Raw genomic sequence first — 22079 nt, 5'->3', positions numbered from 1 at the left:
TGTTTAAGCCGTGGTCTAACGAGTGTTTTATACAGCTCCATCATAACCTCCCTACTCTTATATGCTATGCTTCAGCTGATAAAGGCAAGTATCCCATATGTCTTCGTGATAAATATAAGAAATTGTTATACTTATGGTTTGTATTTTTTGCAGTAATATTATTAAAACCTAGGTTAAAATGCTTACAGAAAGTAATGCTAGAACTGTGCTTCAAAGTGAGGTAGTGATTTTTGCAGGGTTTTTGCGAATAGATATTAAAAGTCATTTACCTGTCTGCAGATAGAGAGCTAATGTAATGTTCGAACAGCTTGAGTCTGGCTAAACAAATTAAGGCTACGTTGAATGCTGTGTGCTTTGAGTGCAGCTGGTGTAGCTAATTGGAGGAGCCAGGTCTGTCTGAACAAACTATTTGTTTCCAATGCTCTAAACTGAGAAGGTTTTCAGCTTGATCCTAAAAAATGGTTCATCTCTCCAAGGACTCTGCACCAAGATAAACAAATAAAACTTGGTTGTCAACTTTATGTTTAAGTGGTATTTGAAATATATGGATTGCTTAATTGGAAAGTAGAGGCATGTTTCAGAAAACATATTAAGATATTATACCTGGTAACTGTAAAGTTACTTCTTTGTTGCTAATGTGCATAATTCAGTGTTCAAATTAAAGTTTATTTTAATATAAAGGTTGTCTATTGGTCAGTGTTATCACTCTTGTGGTACAGTAACCTTTCCTCACAGTTTTACCAAAGGCAAATAGTTGGGTCTCAATCAGGGATCTTTCCCAAAATTGGAGTTCTGGGCCAGACCCATAACACCTTCTTAACCACCTTAGCTAACTGTCCTGCTGCCTTCTATGGATATGCACCCAAAAGGTACATCTGGCCCTCTGTATTTCCTCGCATATTACCGTTCATTGTGTATTCCCTTGCCTTGTTGGTCCTCCCACAATTAATCACCTGACACTTTTCATGGTTAAATTTGCCACTGTTCTGCCTATCTGACCAGCTCGCCGATACAGCCCTGTAACCCAAGGCTTTCCCTCCTTGCTATTTACCACACCAAAAAATGTTGTCATCTGTATATTTACTGAACATACTCACATTCCCATCGAGATCATTGATGTACACTGCGAACAGCAAGGGACCCAGCACCAATCCTTGTGGTACTAGACACATGCTTGCAGTCACAAAAACAACCTTTGACTAACACCCTCTGCCTCCTGCTACGAAGCACATTTTGGATCCAATTTACCAAATTGCCCTGGATCCTATGGGCTCTTACCTTCTTGATCAGTCTCCTATGCAGGACCTTGTCAAAAGCCTTATTAAAGTCCACATAAACTACATCAACTGCACTGCTCCCATCTACAGACCTAGTCACCTCCTTGAAAAATTCAATCAAATTTGTTAAACGTGATCCCCCCTTGACAAAGCCATGCTGACTATCCTTTATTAATCCTCGTCTCTCCAAGTGGAACTTAATTCTGTTTCAATACTTTCCCTATCACTGATGTTCAACTCACTGGCCTGTAATTACCTGGTTCTTCCCTACTTCCCTTCTTGAATACTTGCTGTCCTCCAGTCCTCTGGAACCTCTCCTGCAGCCAGGGAGGATTTGAAAAATTGTCCTCTCTTGCCTCACAGAGCAGCCTAAGATGCCTCTCATCTTGCCCTGGGAATTTAGCTACTTGTAAGCCTGCTAAAATCACCATCACCTCCTCCCTCTCAATGCAAATCGGTTTGTCACTGTCCCCTTCTATGCCTACATCGTCCTTCTTCCTATAGTGAACACAGATGCAAAATACTTATTTAATACCTTACATATGGGCCCTACTCTTTCCCGTTTGCCCTCTCACCCTTAATAAACCAATACCGTGGAATTTTCCCCTGCCACTGTTTTTTTTCATGCCGCCTCTTTGCTCTCCTGACTTTTTTTTTTTTAAAAACTACCCCCTTCATTTTCTATACTCCTCTGAAGCATCCACTGTTTTCAGCCCTCTGCATCTGCCGTAAGCCAACCTTTTTTCATAACCCAATCTTATATTTTACTCGACATCCAGGGTTCTCTGGACTTTTTGATCCCCCCCCCCCCACCCTTTAACTTTACTGGAACATGATGGTATTGTACTATTCCCTTTTTGAATGATTCCCATTGCTCTGATGTGAATTTTACGACAAGTAGCTGCTCCCAGTCCACTTTTCCCAGATCCTGTCTTACCTATTAAAATCAGCCTTCCCCCAATCCAGAACCTTTATTTCCAGTCCATCTTTGTTCTATTCCATAACTAAGTTACAAACACCATCCCTGAAATATTTCCCCACAGGCACTTCTACCATCTGCCCGGCTTCATCCCCTAAATCTAGGTCATGCTGGTTCAAATAGTTCTCCTGGATACACTTCAAAAATTCTGCCCCCTCTAAGTCTTTCACACACTGACTATCCCAATAATATTGGGGAAGTTGAAATCACTACTTATTACCCCATTATTTTTATACTTCTCAAGAGGTTTGCTTACATATCTGTTCTATCTCTCCCTGACTCTTTGGGGGCCTATAGTACACTTTGAGCAATCTGATTGCCCCTTTTGTTTAAGTTTCACCCCTATGGCCTCAATTGAGGAGCTTGCTAAATTATCATCCCTCCTCACTGCAGCAATAGATTCCTTGATCGATACTGCGACACCACCTCCTCTTTTACACTCCACACCCTATTTCGCCTGAAGATCCCATACCCTGGAATATTGAGCTGTCAGACCTGCACATCCCTCTGTGTTAGCAATAGTAGCACTCAACTGCGACACGGTAGCACAGTAGTTAGCACTGTTACTTCACAACGCCAGGGACCTGGGTTTGATTCCCACCTTGGGTCAATGTGTGTAAAGTCTGGACGTTCTCCCCGTGTCTGTGTGTATTTCCTCTGGGCGCTCTGGTTTCCTCCCACAAGTCCCAAAAGACATGCTTGTTAGGTGAATTGGACATTCTGAATTCTCCCTGTGTGTACCGGAACAGGTGTCAGAGCATGGCGACTAGGGGATTTTCACAGTAACTTCATTGTAGTCTTAATGTAAGCCGATTTGTGACACTCATAAAGATTATCAAATGCCCTCAGTTCACCGGCCTTACCTGCGAGATTCTTTGCATTAAAATAAATTCCATCCAGCTTTGCCATATTCCCTTATGCCTTCACATATCACCCTTGCTCTGCTTTCCAGCCCAACATGGTTTATGTCCTATATTTAGCTGTGCATGACCCCCCACTGTACTTCCACTCCACACTGTGACTCATCCTCCACATTGTGACTCATCCCCCTCACCCCAACAGCATGAGCAAATCTCCCCACAAGATTATTGGTCCCATTCCAATTCAGGTGTAAACCGTCCGACTTGTACGGTCCCAGAAACAGGCCCAGTGATCCAGGAAACGAAAGCCTTGCCTCCTACACCATCTTTTCAGCCAGGCATTCATCTGCTTTATCCTCCTATTCCTATAGTCATTAGCATGTGGCATCGGGAGCATTCCGGAGGTTACTTATGCAGCTGAGCCATCCAAAGTGCCACAAGCATGGTTCTCGCGGCACTCCCCAATGGAACCATCACTCTCACCATTTTCCAACACATAAAAACGATTCTTGAGTGAGATGCACTCTGGGGCTTTCCTGAATGCCTACCTGCCCCCTTCTTCTGACTGGTGGTCACCCATTCCCTCTTTGACTGCACTTCCTTAAGCTACAGGGTGATTCTAAAAATGAGCTATCCAAGAACCACTCAGCCTCACGGATGCACTGCTGTGCCTCTAGCCCAAGCTCCAAAATACAGCTCTCAAGACGGTCAAACCAGTGGCAACCATCATGCAAATGTTATCATCCACACTGCACGAAGCATCTTGGAATTCCCACATATTGCAGGCCATGCAAAGCACGGGACTGAGCTTCCCAGCTATATTACAAGTTTAAAGACGCACACAGAAAGATTTTTTTTTTTTAAAGTTAGAACTTTTTTCCCTAATGTAGCTTTAAATTGAAGAAAGCCTTACCTACTACTGACCAATCAGGCCTCTCCCTTGTAGGCTCTACTCCAATTCTAGGTGCTGTTGACTGTGTGTCCCAGTGTCATTGCTCTCTCATCTACTACTCCTCTCTCTCTCCATGCTCTTTATTGAAGTCTTGCCTCTCTCTAAGGGGCTGCGTTGCTGAAACTCCTAGCTCTAAGAGATGCACTCACTGCACATGCAGTGGCTACTTGAAAAGAGAAATGTTTGGTTGCATCCGAATCACTGCCCAACTCCCAAGTACTTGCCACCTTACTCACTGCCCTGATCACAACATTGTTCATTAACTCTCATAGACCTACTTGCTACCCCCAGTGGAGGGGGGTGGAATGGGGCGCTTCTTGGACAAGCTGCGATTCCCAAGGGTGGAGGAGGAGCAGGTGGAGGGACTAGGGGCGCCGATCGAGCTGGAGGAGGTGGTCAAAGGGATAGGGAGCATGCAGTCGGGGAAGGCGCCAGGGGCCGGACGGGTTTCCGGCGGAATTTTATAAAAAGGTATTTGGACCTGTTGGGCCCCCTGTTGGTCCGAACCTTTAACGAGGCAAGAGAGGGGGGGGCTTTGCCCCCAACTATGGCACGGCGGCTGATTTCCTCGATCCTGAAGCCCGACAAGGACCCTCTGCAGTGCGGATCATATAGGCCGATTTCGCTGCTGAACGCCGACGCTAAGCTGCTGGCAAAGATCCTGGCCACTAGAATAGAGGATTGCATGCCCGGGGTCATTCATGAGGACCAGACGGGGTTTGTGAAGGGAAGGCAGCTGAATACAAACGTACGAAGGCTCCTCAACGTTATTATGATGCCGGCTGTGGAAGGGGAGGCGGAGATAGTGGTGGCATTAGATGCGGAGAAGGCCTTCGATAGGGTGAGTGGCAGTATTTGTGGGAGGTGTTGGAGGGGTTTGGGTTTGGGGAGGGGTTTATCCGGTGGGTGAGGCTGCTCTACGAGGCCCGATGGCGAGTGTAGCCACAAATAGGAGGAGGTCGGAGTACTTTCGGCTGTACCGGGGGACGAGACAGGGGTTCCCCCTGTCCCCCTTGCTCTTCGCGTTGGCAATTGAGCCCCTGGCCACGGCACTGAGGGAGTCAGGGAACCGGAGGGGCCTGGTGCGGGGTGGGGAGGAGCATCGAGTGTCGCTGTACGGGGACGACCTGTTGCTGTATGTGACGGACCCGGTGGGGGGATGCCGGAGGTGATGAGGATTCTTAGTGAATTCGGGGGTTTCTCGGGGTACATGTTGAACCTGGGCAAGAGTGAGGTGTTTGTGGTGCATCCGGGGGATCAAGAGGAGGGGATTGGTAGGCTCCCATTGAAGCAGGCGGGGAAGAACTTCAGGTACCTAGGGGTCCAGGTGGCGGGGAGTTGGGGGGCCCTGCACAAGCTCAACTTCACAAGGTTGGTGGAGCAGTTGGAGGAGGAGTTTAAGAGGTGGAATATGTTACCGCTGTCAATGGCAGGGAGGGTGCAGTCCATTAAGATGACGGTGCTCCCGAGGTTTTTGTTCCTGTTCCAGTGCCTTCCCATCCTTATCCCGAAGGCCTTTTTTAGGAGGGTCAACAGGAGTATCACGGGATTTGTGTGGGCGCATGGGACTCCGAGGGTTAGAAGAGTGTTCCTGGAACGAGGCAGGGATGGGGGGGGGGGGGGGGGGGGGGGGGGGGGGGTGGCTTTGCCGACCTCTGTGGGTACTATTGGGCTGCCAACGCAGCGATGGTGCGCAAGTGGGTAATGGACGAGGAGGGGGCAGCAAGAGGATGGAGGCGGCGTCCTGTGTGGGCACGAGCTTGGAGGCGCTAGTAACGGCGCCGTTTCCGCTCCCTCCAACGAGGTATACCACGAGCCCAGTGGTGGCGGCTACCCTCAAAGTTTGGGGGCAATGGAGACGGCACAGGGGAGAAATGGGGGGCTCGATGGAGGCCCCGATACGGGGGAACCATCGGTTTGTTCCAGGGAGCATTGATGGCGGATTTCTGGACTGGCACAGGGCAGGGGTTAGGAGGTTGAGGGACCTGTTTGTGGAGGGGAGGTTCGCGAGCTTGGGGGAGTTAGAGGGGATGTTTGGGCTCCTCCGGGGAACATGTTTCGGTACATGCAGGTTAGGGCGTTTGCCAGGCGGCAGATGGAGGGGTTCCCCTTGTTGCCCCGTGGGGTACGGGACAGGGAGGATTTCGGACATATACCGGGTAATGCAGGAGGTAGACGAGGCCTTGGTGGAGGAACTGAAGGGCAAATGGGAAGAGGAGCTGGGTGAGGAGATTGAGGAGGGGACATGGGCGGATGCCCTGGAGAGAGTGAATTCCTCCTCTTCCTGTGCGAGGCTTAGCCTCATACAGTTCAAGGTGCTGCATAGGGCCCACGTGACTGGGTCGAGGATGAGTAGGTTTTTCGGGGGCGAGGACAGGTGTGCTAGGTGCTCGGAGACCCAGCGAACCACGCCCATATGTTTTGGGCGTGCCCAGCGTTGGGGGGGGTTTTGGAAGGGGGTAGCAAGGACGGTGTCGAGGGTGGTGGGATCCAGGGTCGAGCCAGGCTGGGGACTCGCGATTTTTGGGGTTGGGGTGGAGCCGGGAGTGCAGGAGGCGAAAGAGGCCGGTGTACTGGCCTTTGCATCCCTAGTAGCCCGGCGGAGGATCTTGCTCCAGTGGAAGGATGCGAGGCCCCCAAGCGTGGAGTCCTGGATCAATGATATGGCGGGGTTCATTAAATTGGAGAGGGTGAAATTTGCCCCGAGGGATCAGTACAAGGGTTTTTCAGGCAGTGGCAGCCTTTCCTGGACGAACGGTAGGGAAATAGGCCGACAGCAGCAGCAACCGGGGGGGGTCTGGACTGGGGGGAGGAAGAACTGTGTACATGGGTCTGTGGCGGGTGCTATCTCTTTCCCTTTTGTTTTTTTTCTTTTTCCTTTTGTTTGAAGTTGCTCTTGAAGTTGGGGGGTATTGTTCTTGGGGTGTTAATAGAGTTAAGATGTTTATATTTTGTAAAAATTTCAATAAAAATTATTTTTAAAAAAAATATTTTTAAAAAATTAACAAATAGACCTACTTGCTGCCAGCTCTCAGCCCTTTGTCACCTAGTTCACCACTTCTCGCCCAAGCCCTCATTGCCTTACTCATAATACACAAGATGGGGAGAGGGATGAGAGGAGGCAAGGGCTAGGCCACAACGAGGGAAACAGCAAATCTTAGAACCATAGAATTATTACAGTATAGAAGGCGGTCATTTGGCCCACCGAGTCTGCACCAACCCTAGAATCATAGAATACCTCCAGTGCAGAAGGAAGCCATTCAGCCCACTGAGTCTACACCAATCCTCTGAAAGAGCACCTAACCTCGATCCACTCCTCTGCCCTGAAACCCCGTAATCCCACCTAACATTTGGGCACTAAAAGACAATTTAGAATGGTCAACCTACATAACCTGCACATCTTTGGACTGTGGGAGGAAACCAAAGCACTCGGAGGAAACCCATGCAGACACAGGGAGAATGTGTAAACTCGACACAGTCACCAGAGGTTGGAGTTGAATCCGGGTCTCTGGTGCTGTGAGGCAGCAGTGCTAACCACTGTCCCACCCCAAGTGGTTGAGGCAGGGTGGCGAGCATGAGGCAGCAGGCATTCAAAGAGCACAGAATAATGATGTTCGCAGATGGAGTAGGTGCCAACTTCCTGTTCCAGTTCGGTATCAGGAGATAGTGTTAACAAAGATGCTGCATAATCACAAGTTCTTTGCTTCTATCAAATGGGAAATAACAGTTACAAATTTGTCCCCTATTGTTATGAACTGCTAAAGTTCTTTTTTAAATGTTTAATAAAACTGTATCTCTCTAAATTCATTATTTTCACTTTGGCACTTATCCTGCAGTCCACTAAAACAATTGAAGACTGATTGCGAATGTAGAAAATGCACTATCCCAAATAGGTGCTGACTACAAAACAGAAGTTCAACGTACAAAGTTATCCATCCTACTACGCCAGATAGTTGTAAACCAGTATTTTCACATTTTATTGTGTCAGTTCTTGGGAATTAAGACATTTTCTGTTATTCTAATTGCCAGCATTCTCATCAGACAAATGTTTGAAATTTTCAATAGAAATCATTCTACCCGTAACAATTTACATTAACCTCAACCACAAATAAGTATTTCTAGTTACCACAGCGTGACATTTCCTTTTTTCTTTACAAAATATCAATTGTCCTGGACAAATGCCAGGTTTTAGTTGCTGGTGTGCAGTGTCTAATCGGGAGCTGGATTATGAGTAGTCAATCTCTTTGCAATCAACACAGTGGCAGACAGGAGACCAATTTCACCAACTCATGGGAAAGGGCCTACTTTATCGAGTGTATTTTTCTGCTCCCAAAATTGACAAATAAATAGAATTAAGCCTCCAAATACTTTTCAAAAATATTACTGATTTTGCACAGGTTGGTTCCTCTGTCTCTAACCTTGCATACAGATCACACTAAAAAAGGAGACCAGCTACCGATTAACAGAAGCACACAGTTATAGTTTGCTCAGTCCTCCCAAGATTTATACCTCTGGAACAGTAAAAATTAAGAGCTGACTACAAGGTGTTGCAGACTGGCACATTCCAAGATTTCAGGATTATGTGCTAAGGGACGCACTAAAGCTTAGGGTAGCTGGCACAAAAGCTCAAATGGGAAAACACCACTGTCTAAGGTTAACTGGGGTTTTGCTGGGCTAATAAAGTTTACGGTTGAGCAACAACCTGTTTGTCACATGTATTTTGTTCTTGTAATTCCAGGGTCCAAGAATCACTGTCAGGAGGAAGGGAATAGAAAGCCTTACACCATCCATGGCCCCAAACATTCCTTCCAGTTGAAACTGCAACTTCTTTCAACTTATTTCACTGTGTCGGCTACTGACAACATGGCCCTCTCTACCATGGGAAAACCAAACACAAGCTGGGTGGCTGCTTTGCAGAACACCTTTGTCAAGTCCACAAGCATGACCCCGAGCTTCCAGTTACCTCATTTTAATTTTCTACCTTGCTCACTTTCTGGCCTCTATCCATGGCCTCCTGCAGCATTCCAAACAAGCTCAACATTAGCTGGAGGAAGAGACCTTTGAACACATTTTGGAGCCTGCTGGACTCAACAGTTTTAGATTGCATCCTCTGCCCAATTTTGTATCATTTGCCTTTGTTGGTTGGGGTTATTTTCTCTCTTACTTCCTTTCCTTTTGAATAGCAGCTATTCATGGTCCTAAGCACATAATTTGTTTCTTTACTGATTCCATTACCAATCCATTTGGCCTTGCAATATGAAAACTTTGTCATTTAATCTTTCCTGCCCTCCATCCTATGACAGATTTTCCTTTTTGTTTTTCTTTCCACTCTCCCCACTTACATTTGCTCAAAGCCCATTATATTTCTAACTTTTCTAGTTCTGATGAAAGGTAACAGACTTGAAATGTTAATTCTGCTTTCATCTCCACAGATATCCAGATCTGCTGAGTATTTCCTACATTTTCTGTTTTCATGCCAGTTAACAGGATGTCTCTGAATCAGTCTAGCTAAGAAACCTACTCCTGTAGTAACTCTAGTCCAAGCATTGAAATTATATACACCTGCACTATGAACTGGTAACCTCCTTAGTTGTTCGACTTCAGTTCCAACTGGCACAAGGTTTAAGATTGTCATTCAGTAATATGGAGGTACAATTTCAAAATAATTTAAATTACTTTAGGAAACTCAAGAATACATCAGCTTACATTTATGTTTTTTTTTTAAAAAAAGCTTTACTAAAACAAAATGTAAAGAAAATCAAAGAAGCAAAATATATTAAACGGACATCTTGATTACCTGATGCAGCTGTAATACATTGGTGACTGATGAAGGGAAACACATTATATCAGAATTGTAATTTAATGGCTCTTTACCATGTATATCTGCTTTCGGTATTTTTTAAAAATTCATTTACAGCATGTGGGTGTCACTGGCTAGCCCAGCATTTATTACCCACCCTCGTTGCCCTCAGAAGGCGGTGGTGAGCTGCCTGCTTGAAGCACTGTAGTCCCTAAGCTGTAGGTACATCGACAGTGCTGTTAGGGAGAGTTCCAGGATTTTGACCTAGCGACAGTGAAGGAACGGCGATACATTTCAAAGTCAGGATGGTAAGTGCCTTGGGAGGGGAACCTCCAGGTGGTAGTGTCCTTGATTTTCTGCTGCTCTGGTCCTAGGGGGTAGTGCTTGTGGGTTTGGATGGTTCTGCCTAAAGAACATTGGTGTTTTCTTGCGATGGATCTTGTGAATGGTACAAACTGCTGTTACTGTGCGTCGTCGGTGGTTGAGGGATTATTTGCGGAAGGGGCATAAATTAAGCAGGCTGCTTTGACTTGGATGCTATCAAGCTTCTTCAGCGTTGTTGGAGCTGCACTCATCCAGGGAAGTGGAAAACATTCCATCACACTACTGACTTGTGCCTTACAGAGGGTGGACAGACTTTGGGGGGAGTGGGGTCAGACAGGAGTTACTTGCTGCAGAATCCCTAGCCTTTAACCTGCTCTGGTAGCTACATTATTTATTTATATTTTTAAAATATTTTTATTCTCCCTTTTCACATTCCATCCAAATTTAAGCCCACCAACAAACAATCAACAATAACAAATATAATGTCAAACCCCCGGTCAACAATCCCCTCCTCCCACCACCCCCAACATTTTAAATACAAACATCAAAGAAAAGGAATCAGGAATCCACCATCCATCCAGACACAGTCATCAACAACATATACAGTCCAAACCGCCCCCCCCCCCCCACTGCTCCAAAAGCTTGTTTTTAAAGTGCATAATGAACAAAGTCTATGAATTGTAGAACCCTTCCATCCTTCCCCGCAACTCAAATTTCACCTTTGAGTGTTAAAATTCCAATAGAACCCCCCCCCCCCCCCCCCCCCCCCAAGCCAGGACACAGCGGGGGAGAGACTGACCTCCACCCCAACAGGATCCACATTTGGGTGATCAGAGAGGTGAAAGCTAAAATATCCGCTTCCACACCCACGTCCAACCCCGGTTGATACGATAACCCAAATAAGGCCTCAAGAGGACCCACTTAAGTCTCACATGTACTACCTCCAAAGTTACCCTGAAAACCTCCCTCCAATATCCTCCCAGCTTTGGACAAGACCAAAACATATGAGCGTGGTTTGCGCCCCACCCCCCCAAAAAAAAACACCCACAAACCTTCTCTACCCCCTCAAAGAATCGGATCATCCTCACCTTTGTCAGGTGCGCCCTATACACCACCTTCAGTTGTATAAGCACCAACCTCACGCACAAAGTTGAGGCATTCACCCTCTGGAGCACCTTACACCACAACCCCTTCTGCATGCCCTCTCCCAACTCCTCCTCCCACTTTGTCTTAATCTCCTCCAGTGGTGCCTTCTCTTCTCCCAGAATCACCCCATAAATCACCGACACCACCACAGTATTTATATGGCTGGTCCAGTTCAGTTTCTGGTCAATGGTAACCCCCAGGATGTTGATAGTGGAGGATACAGTGATGGCAATGCCATTGAATGACAAGGAGTGATGGTTAGGTCTTCTCTTCTTGGAGATGATCATTGCCTGCCACTTTTGTGGCACGAGTGTTATTGGTTTATTTCTACTGCTTTCTCATATTATACAAGGTTTAATGGGGAAGGGCCATTTATTTTGCTTGAAGAGTCAGTGATCAAGAATTGTCAATTTAAAATAGTTATCAAGGTTGAGGAAGAGTTAAATGAAATGGCTTCACAGCGAGTCATTAAAGTACAGAATGCTAGACCAAAAGTAGTAATCACCTATTAACTGTTGAGTACATGAACATTTAAGGGAGTAAAATAAATGGTTACAGGTAGGGCCAGAGAAATGGGACCGCAACAAAGAGCGAGCAAATGCATGATGGGATGAATGGCCTTCTTCTCTGCTGCAAGGATCTTTGATTATTTGGTTTTAATAGCTATGCAACCTTTTCCAAGATTTGCTCTGCTTTTTCTCCCGAAAAAAAAACTGATGAATCATATGGAAGGTTGAAACTCAACTCAGTCTCAAACAGGGCATCAAAGCGGTACACTGTTCGGTTCAGCCTGAAGGATCAGCTAGGAAAGGGGATGGATTGAAGGATCAAATGCAAGTATCTGGCAAGAACTGAATAGGTTTCCGTTTTGCAAATGGCAAAGTAAACTAAGTTCTGGGGTACTTATGACTTGCTGTCAGACAGCAGAGCAATAGTCAACGAGCTATAGTTACCCGAAGAACATTCCAGGAACTTTTCTCCATTAAATACAGAAACCTTCCTCAGTTAAATGTGTTTTAAATTCTGCTCAATGTATTAATAAGAACAAACTTCAACTATTCATCTGTAAGTTTACAAATTGGTTGAACTGCAAAATATAACACAAAAGGATCAACATGACCAGGTCAATGCACACTGGCCTGCTGACAAGTTAAAGAATTATTTAGATGTATCAACTGCTACAGATACTGAAAAAGTACACTTTGTACTGAAAGGGTGCCATATAATTTGGAGCTCTTTGAAAATGTTAAATATTGAACATAAAATTAAATGACTGAGGGCAAGTTATCTTTCAAAATAAAGTACTGTACGTACTTTTTAGATAAATGTGAAACCATAGACTAACACTGTAGGTTTAAACCGGAAAGCAAGACCCTTTTTATTTCTTCGTTGTGAACTACAAACAGTGTTGCTTTTCCTGTCAATCTGCCCATAGCTCACCATACCACCCATGTTTGTTCTCCGGCTGCCTAACAAATTGTGACAAAGATACAAGAACAGGTTTCTATTTCCCTCTGCACATGTTTCAATGCAGGAAGATACACCTGCCCTTAAAAATTCTGATGACTCGTTTCTCGAAATATATTGGCATTCCTTGAGTTCTATTTGTTCCATTCCAATGCAATTTCCACAGAACTATGAATCATTCAAATAAAAAGATAGCACTTCTAACTGGTGAGACTCAAAGCATCTGCTCCTGTGGCTGGTCACATGTTCCTGTCTAATGGCACTTGACCCCTTCCTTCCATAAGCAGAAGCATAGGAGGATGGAAATAAGCAATGAGGCAAGAGTCAAAGAGAATTGGGAGGAATGTTCACATTGGAGGAGATTAGACATATAGAGGGCCACAGGAATATAAACACATAGATGGCAGTTGTAAAACAGATGCATTGAAATGGTTGGCGAACAGAACTTGTACAGTATAAGGTACAGACACAGTTTTGGACAAGTTAAAGTTCATGGAAGTTCAATAAGAAGCCATCCAGAGACTGAAATAGTCAATTCTGAAGGTGACAAAAGTGTGGAAGTTTCCAGAAGCAGATGGATGGATGGGGCAAGAATAGAAAGAAGCAATGTTAGGATGGTACAAGTTGGCAGTCATTGAAATGGAGAGGACATGGGGTTGGAAACTTGGCTCAGAAACATGCAGGACAGCATGGGTGCCAAAAATGGACAAATGGGTCCAGACCAGTGATAGGAAACCTAGGCTAGTGAGTGACCCTCCATTTCAGTGGGCCGCAAGATTGAAATCAGGCCTGTTCATAAAATATCATTCAATGAGACTGAATACATTGAATGCACAATACACGCTGAATATTTCATTACAAGTTATAAAAAGTGTTTAAGAATTCATAAATTAGTAGAACTATCAATTCGAAGTGGTAAAAATAAAATAAATATTTATGCTCGATAGAACATAAAGTGAGCACACAGGTCACACAGTCAATGTTGTGTGCAATCAGCACACTTCACATGTGTATCACTTCAGCAATACCACATAGATAGAAACCAGTGGAATGTGGCAACGCAGCACGTGGACAACAGGCAACAAAATGTTTCATGAGCCACACTCTGGCATGTGACAGAACCCTGATGGGACACACGTGGGTTGCTCACCACTAGTCCAGACTGGGCTAGAGACCAAGGACAAACTAGACTTGGTGGTTAAAATAATGAGTTTGTCGGTGTAAGTCCTCGCTTGCTTTATATAGGGGTTTTAGCTTTTCTCCCCATCCCCAGAAGACTAAAAGATAGGGCATTAAAAAAATTGTTCAAGTCTGTTTGGTCAGTTGCCACAGGGCTGTCTGTATATGCAACCAATGCCAACACCAAAAGCAGTTATGTCAATAACTGCTTGAACTGGTGCTCCATGGGTGACACCAGGGTGAAGATTCCCGGCTTGGGCTGTGGGAAGTCTGCATGTTCTCCCCTTGTCTGCGTGGGTTTCTTCCAGGTGCTCCGGTTTCCTCCCACAAGTCCTGAAAGACCTGGGGCGAAATTCTCCCCCCCCCCACGACGGGTGGGAGAATAGCGGGAGGGCCTTCCCGACTTTTTTGACGCCCTCCCGCTATTCTCCCGCCCCCCCGCCGAAATCCCGACACGAATCGCTGCCGCCGTTTTTTTACGGCCGGCAGCGATTCACAGCTGTTAGAAGGGCCGAAGTCCCAGCCCTTTACGACCTTTTTACGAACGGCAAACACACCTGGTCCTGCCGTTCGTAAAAACGTCGTGACCACCTGGAAAAAAATAACCATGGCACCGATTGGCACGGCAGTACCACGGCCGTGCCAAGGGTGCCATGGGCCCGCGATCGGTGCCCACCGATCGCGGGCAGCGGGCCCGATGCCCGCGCACTATTTGTCCTTCCGCCGCCCCGCAGTATCAATATGCGGGGCGGCTGAGGGGCAACCCGGACCGCGCATGCGCGGGTTTCGCGCAAAAACGCGATGACGTCACCCGCGCATGCGCGGGTGGAGTCTTCCCACCTGCGCATGCGCGGCTGACGTCATATGACGCGTCAGCCGGCGCTAAGTCCGACAAGCGGGCTTAACGATTTTCGTTAAGACCGACTTGTCGGAGCCTCCGACGTCGGGCTGCTAGCCCCGACGGGGGACCAGAATCGGTCCCCCGTCGGGAAGGGGCGCGATGCCGTAAAACCCGCCCGGGTTTTACGGCAGTTTGACGATTTCTCCCGTTTTGGGAGAATTTCGCCCATGCTTGTTCGGTGGATTGGACCATCTGAATTTTCCCTCAGCATACCCGAACAGGCGCCCGTGTATGATGACTGGGGGATTTTCACAGTAAATTCATTGCAGTGTTAATGTAAGCCTACTTGTGACAATAATAAAGATTAAATTTAATTAAAATGTTGGTTTTTGATGACAAATTTAATTGTGCGAGATGTGAATAAATACATAAAAAAGGTTAGCGGTCAGAAGCCCCCAAATTTAAATATACTTTGCAAATCAAAGTTTGCACAGTCAGCACGCTTTGCTTGGAAAATAGAATGTGGAGATGCCGGCGTTGGACTGGGGTGAGCACAGTAAGAAGTCTTACAACACCAAGTTAAAGTCCAACAGGTTTGTTTCAAACACGAGCTTTCGTCCTCAGGTGAATCTTGGATTACTTGGAGATTGGAGATTACTTGGACTTGGTGAATTACTTGGAAAATATAGGGATTGATCCGCTTTAAAGTACTTTAACTCTTAAAGATTCCTTTTAAAGCATCAATTTGGGTGAACTGCAGGAACCCACGTATGCTAAACAAAATAAAAATGAAGGTCAGCAACAGGGAAACGGCGACAAGTACTGCGGGATAGAAGAATTGAACTCGAGTTTCAATGCACCAAATGATACCGCAAGGCACGTACACCCGAATCACTCTGATGTACTCACTTTCGTCCTGCCGTTAATATTATAGTTGCCCACTTTCCCGTTGCAATGTCGAATGAGATCGTCCATGCTATTCATCAAGAACCCGATCTGTGTGCAGCCGGACTCCTTCCCGTCTACCCAGGTGATCCGGTCACCCCGGATGTCCCTGGACGAGTCCCCTTTCTGGTTGACCACCTGGCCGTCGGTGAAGCGGCCGCTCTGGTGCAGCTCCTTCACCTCCCTGAGCACACTGTCCCCCACCTCCTCTCCCAGGAAGTTATCCACCACGCAGATGCCGTGCTTGCTCATGCACGGCACGATGTACTCCTGCACCAGTTTCTGGGAGCTGCCGCTGCTCAGTCCATGCGGCCCCCAGTGACTCCGGCTGCCGATGCCGGCTCCGGAGAGCAGATTGGCAGCCCCTTCGCTCTTTTCCGCTGGTTGCCCGTTGACGGAGGCCGGTGCCGGGGGTTGGGCAGGCGGTGCCGGGTGTTGGGCAGGCGGTGCCGGGTGTTGGGCAGGCGGTGGTGCCGGGTGTTGGGCAGGCGGCGGCGGGTGGTTGCCGTTGGACGAGGCGCTCCGCGTGTCCTCGTCCTCCGTTCGGCCCTGTCGCCTCGTCACCTCCTTGCAGACCTGCTTGTGCTTCTTCCAGTCCATTTTCTGGTGCTCTTTGCTGCAGTAGAACGAGCGCTTGCAACCCCCGCAGAGCAGCAGCTTCTCCATTTTGCCGCACAGGCCACAGCTCTGATCCTGCTCAACTGTCGGTGGCAGCGGCGGAGATTCGGCTGTCGGACTGCTCTCGTTAGCCATGTCCGAGGATGAAGGGAAGGGGGAGGGGGGGGTTGGGGACGTGGAAGGGGAAAACCAGGCAGTATCGACTGATCGGGGATAGATGAGGAAGGGGGGAAAGGAGTGAGACCGGGAGGACAGAGAGGGTGGTGTGGGCAGGGAACCTTCCTCCGCCTTTCCTCCGATTGGAATGAAAGCGACTTTCTTGCCTCCGCCCAACTTTGCCTTGCGCTTGCGCGCGCACGGCTGACGGGCCGGCCGGGGCCAGTTGCTCTGCAGCGCCCGGCTCGCGGCTCCGGCCACTCACCCGCCACAATTCAAACTCTAACCGCCATTGTCTCGCGCCGAGCGAGTGGTAGCGGAGCTCGAGCAGGTGGGGCTGTGTTTGTGTGTTGTGTTTTCGAGGTGGGCTGGACGGTATAGATGTCCCGTTTTCCGTCTGTAATCCCCACCCGACACCCTTTTTTGCCAGCTACCTCACGTCCATCTGACCGGCCGAAGCGAGCACATTTCTAACCGCCTTCCCTTCTTCATTCCTCTCCATTCTCAACATCCAGGGGGAAGGGGGTGTCTCGTCACTCCCTCAGATCGAACAGGTCTCTCCCACCACAGACGCTGCTTGACCGGCTGAATATTTCCAACATTTTGTTGCCATTTAATCCCTCTCCACGTTGTTCTTCGCCTGCCCCTTTCCGAGCAGGAATCACCATTGACGGTGCTGGAGACCACGACACAAATCCTGTCCGTATAGTACCATCTGTAAGTAATCATACAACTGTATATGTTGTGGGTGCGTGTAAATATGCACATGGTCAGTTCGTGCTGCAGAGAAATGCCGACAACTCCGGTTTAATTCCCGTATGGGCTGAAGTCTATGAAGGCAGCCTCTGGGACTATGGCGACTCCCCCCCCTCCCCCACCATCGCGATAATTTCCAAATGTCCAACAGAGGTCAAATGACAAAAAGAAACAAGGCTGGAAAAAATAAAATAACTTAAAATTATCCGCTAATTCATAGCTGTCTTCAATCAGTCAAGACTTCCACCTTCTTATGGACAGCACAGTAGCACAAGTGGATAGCACTGCGGCTTCACAGCACCAGGGTCCAGGTTCGATTCCCCACTTGGTCACTGTGCGGAGTCTGCACGTTCTGCCCGTGTCTGCGTGCGTTTCCTACGGGTGCTCTGGTTTCCTCCCACAGTCCAAAGATGTGCACGTTAGGTGGATTGGCCATGATAAATTGTCCAAAACGTTAAGAGGGGTTATTAGGTTATGGGGATCGTGTGGAACTGAGGGCATGGGGCTGGTTTAGCACACTGGGCTAAATCGCTGGCTTTTAAAGCAGGCCAGCGGCACGGTTCAATTCCCGTACCAGCCTCCCCGAACAGGCGCCGAAATGTGGCAACTAGGGGCTTTTCACAGTAACTTAATTGAAGCCTACTTGTGACAATAAGCAATTTTCATTAAGTGGGTCGGTGCAGACTTGAGGGGCCGAATGGCCTCCTTCTGCACTGTATGTTCATGTTCTATGTTCTTCTGTCAGGAAATAGATACCAAAGTTTGAGGTCACGTACCAACCGATTCAAGAACAGCTTCTTCCCTGCTGCCATCAGCCTTTTGAATTGACCTACCTCGTACTAAGTTGATCTTTCTCTATATCTTGCTATAACTAACATTATATTCTGCAGTCTCTCCTTCCTTACCTATGTACTGTATGCATTGTTTGTACAGCATGCAAGAGACAATACTTTTCACTGTATACTAATACACATGATAATAATAAATCAAATCAAAAGAATGACCCTGAAATAGAGGTAAATTTACAGTGAGTGGAGACCCATGCTCACCTTCATTTATGGGCCCCAACCTCACACCCCTCTCCACCCACCCTAGCCCCACAGAAAGCAAAGGCGGAAGCCACCAAAATACACAAATTGATCACTGCTTTTTCACTTGTAAAAACACGCCTGCATGAATACAGTAATTGCTGAAATGCAAGCTTACCTCTTGTCAGAATGATGGTAAATATTCTGATGTGAGTTTGGAGGCGAGCAAACATGGAACTTGCTGATGACCAATGAGATGGAAAAATAAGCCGATGACAGCACTGCAGCACAGGCGAATGCAGGACAGAATAAGCTAGCCCAGTGCTGGGGCAAATATTCTAATCAACAAGATGCATACGCCAGGTGGCATGTGGTGCAGTGGTTAGCAGTGGGACTGCGAAGCTGAGGACCCAGGTTCGAATCCAAGCCCTGGGTCACTGTCCCTGTGGAGTTTGCACATTCTCCCCATGTCTGCGTGGGTTTCACAACCCAAAGATGTGCTGGTTAGGTGGATTGGCCACGCTGAATTAACCCTAAATTGGAAAAAGAAAAATAGTTGGCTACTCTATGAAAAAAAACAATTTGCATATGCTGCCATTCAGTATATCTCATTTAGGTTCGATAAACACGAGTTGAATTCAGTGAGTCCAAGTCCAATATCAGGTTATTAGGGCAGCATGGTAGCACAAGTGGATAGCACTGTGGCTTCACAGCGCCAGGGTCCCAGGTTCGGTTCCCCACTGGGTCACTGTGCGGAGTTTGCACGTTCTCCCCGTGTCTGCGTGGATTTCCTCCGGGTGCTCCGGTTTCCTCCCACAGTCAAAGACGTGCAGGTTAGGTGGATTGGCCATGATAAATTGCCCTTAGTGACCAAAAAAGGTTAGGAGGGGATAGGGTGGAAGTGAGGGCTTAAATGATTCGGTGCAGACTTGATGGGCCGAATGGCTTACTTCTGCATTGTATATTCTATGTTTTATGTTGCTTTGTCTGGCAGGATTCTGTTCTTTGTCCCAGAGACTTTCTGAAGAACAATGGTGGGTAGAACTACCAGCATGTGACTAGCTGCCATCATTATATCAGACCAGGAATGGTCCATTTTGAAAAACATTTTAAATGAGAATATGAAAGAGGGACAAATTTTTTTAAAAAATCAGTGTACCCAATTCATTATTTCCAATTAAGGGGCAATTTAGCGTGGCCAATCCACATACTCTGCACACCTTTATATTGTGGGGGCGAAACCCACGCAAACACGGATAGTGATCCAGAGCCAGGATTGAACCTGGGGCCTTGACGTCGTGAGGCAGCAATGCTTGCCACCGTGCTGCTCAAGAGGGACAAATTTTTAAGATTTTCGTGCTCCATCTGTTGCTGTCATGACAATTTAGCTAGATTTTTTCCACAATTTCTCTTTACAAAATCTTCAATTACATCATTATAAGAAGACTCACTTTTAATTGTCAATATTGTTGAACTTGTAAAATGTTCCTGACTCATTGTACTTTGCCAATAATTGTAACATTTCAATACAGAAAAAGAACAGTCACTGGAAGCATTTGTGACAGGTATTGTTCAAAATATTTTCAGAATGGTTTCCACATTTGTAAAGGTGGACTGCAAATCATCATGTCCAAGTTTGTACAAATCAGCTGGTGGTATTGAAGAGCACAGCTCATCATTATCAATTAAACGAATAGACATCCGGTGTTGGCCGCGAAAGCATATAGACCATATAAGGAGTCGAGAGGCTGCAGTGCCAACGACTGAACAGGCAGATCTTGTGAGCACTACCAATGCCCTTCAGTGGAGCCTGAAGCAAGGGATCCGTGGGTGGGAGGTGTTGGGGGGGGTGAGGTTCAGAAGAGGTCCCCCCCACATCACCTGAGGAGATTGGAAAGCGGTGCGCCCCTAATGCACCTGTCGAGAGCTTGAAGGAACCACTTGCTATTGATGAAGACACTACCTCACGGGTGGAGGAACCAGTCAGGGAACTGAGGCATAAGAAGTCCCCTGATAGGTTGACTTCGTGAAGAACTATATTATACTACCCCCCTCGATGTTTCTGCCCTAATTACATTTTAATAACCTGTGATATCCATATTGTTGAGGGACTTCAGGGGGGAAAGGATGTGGTAGCGCAGCCATTTTAAGGGGCGGTCTTTAGCGGGCACGTGACCCATTCAGGACCTTTGGTGTCGAGTAAAGACGTGTCTGATATACCTCTGTGCCGATATAGCTCCCGGGATCTACCCGGATCGCAACGCCTCCCGAGATTCAACGCAATCTCGCAAAATGTTGCAAGGTAAATCCCGTCCACAAAGGGTGGGATCGCTCTTTGGTAAATCTGCATATTAGAGCGAGGCAGTAAGCCTCACTGTAATGTGCAGATTCCCAAGGTACCTGAGGCTTTTGGATTCCATCCCTTCGCCTTGGGAGAGTGTCGCTTGGTACTGATCCCCACAAACGGGGATCATGGCGGTCTCTTAAGGGGATCAGCGGCCCCCAGCTGCATGCCATTGGGAAGGGTGGTGCCCTAGCATTGCTGCTGCCACCAGGGTACCCTTGGTAGTGCCACCTTGGTGCCAGCCTGGCACTGCCAAGATGCCATTTTCTGTGTGTGCACAATCAGGCTGGGGTTCGTGGTGTGGGTGTTGAGTGGTTGGGTTGGGGACACTCCCATGTTGTGTTTGGACTCGGTGGGGGATTGGGGGGAGGTTGGGGATTTTGTTGTGGGCCACGGGGATTGGGACGCTATTTAAAAATGGAGTTCCGATCGCTCGCTACACCGGCATGCGTAAAAAATGGGACTGTGCGGCCACAACCTCGTATTCCCGTTCGGGCCCCTTATTCAAAGTGAGTCGTATTGAATAGCCATGTGTTTCTCAGTTAAACACACTTGCTCGGGGATTTTGTTCCCTTTTTGGAAGATCGCAGCCTCGTCTCCTTTTCTAAGAAAGGATATACTTGCCATAAAGTGAGTTCACCAGACGGATTCCTGGGATGGCAGGATTGCCATACGAGGAGAGATTGGTTCATCTGGGCCTGGATTCACTGGAATTTAGAAGAATAAGAGAGAATCTAATTAAATTGTATAAAATTCCAACAGGACTGGACAGACTGGATGCAGGAATGTTGTTTCCTGGGCAGCACGGCGCCGAGGTCTCAGGTTCGATCCCTTTCCTGGGTCACTGTCCGTGTGGAGTTTGCATATTGTCCCCATGTTTGCGTGGGTTTCCCACAACCCAAAGATGTGTAGGTGGATTGGCCACGCTAAACTGCCCCTTAATTGGATAAAATAAATTGGAAACTCTAAATTTTAAAAAAAGGAATGTTGTTTCCTTTGGCTGGGGCAGGGTCTAGAACAAGAAGTCACAGTCTCAGGATATGGGGTTTACCATTTCGGACTGAGATGAGGATCATAGAATTTACAGCGCAGAAGGAGACCAATCGGCCCATCGATTCTGCACCGTCCCTTGCAAAGAGCACCCTACTCAACCCCATGCCTCCACCCTATTCCCATAACCCAGTAACCCCACCTAACCTTTTTGGACACTAAGGGCAATTTATGATGGACAATCCACCTAACCTGCATATCTTTGGACTGTGGGAGGAAACCGGAGCACCCAGAGGAAACCCACGCAGATACTGAGAGAATGTGCAGACTCCACACAGACAGTGACCCAAGCTGGGAATTGAACCTGGGACCCTGGAGCTGTGAAGCAACTGTGCTACCGTGTTGCCCTCTGTGCTA

General features: G+C 47.3%; 2 protein-coding genes across 4 annotated transcripts in view; one reads left to right on the top strand and one right to left on the bottom strand.

Annotated features, from left to right (window-relative positions):
• The window catches only part of egln1a (egl-9 family hypoxia-inducible factor 1a), a 134224-nt gene extending 117433 nt beyond the window's left edge, over positions 1–16791 (bottom strand). For 2 of the 3 annotated variants that reach the window (XM_038800522.1, XM_038800523.1), the window contains exon 1: positions 15735–16791. In XM_038800522.1, coding sequence (XP_038656450.1) covers positions 15735–16523 — 789 coding nt within the window. In that variant the 5' untranslated portion in view covers positions 16524–16791. The remainder of the gene's footprint in view (positions 1–15734) is intronic. The other variant, XM_038800521.1, reaches the window with a different exon arrangement.
• A 121-nt stretch (positions 16792–16912) lies between these two features.
• tsnax (translin-associated factor X) overlaps positions 16913–22079 on the top strand; it is a 171472-nt gene continuing 166305 nt past the window's right edge. Inside the window, exon 1 of the mRNA XM_038800526.1 lies at positions 16913–17261. The gene's annotated coding sequence lies outside the window, so the exon portion shown is untranslated. The remainder of the gene's footprint in view (positions 17262–22079) is intronic.

This window comes from Scyliorhinus canicula, chromosome 6 (genome assembly GCF_902713615.1).
Source record: "Scyliorhinus canicula chromosome 6, sScyCan1.1, whole genome shotgun sequence".
Lineage (NCBI taxonomy): Eukaryota > Metazoa > Chordata > Chondrichthyes > Carcharhiniformes > Scyliorhinidae > Scyliorhinus > Scyliorhinus canicula.
The sequence above is the reverse complement of the archived record's forward strand: the minus strand, read 5'-3'. Positions and strand labels throughout refer to the sequence as shown.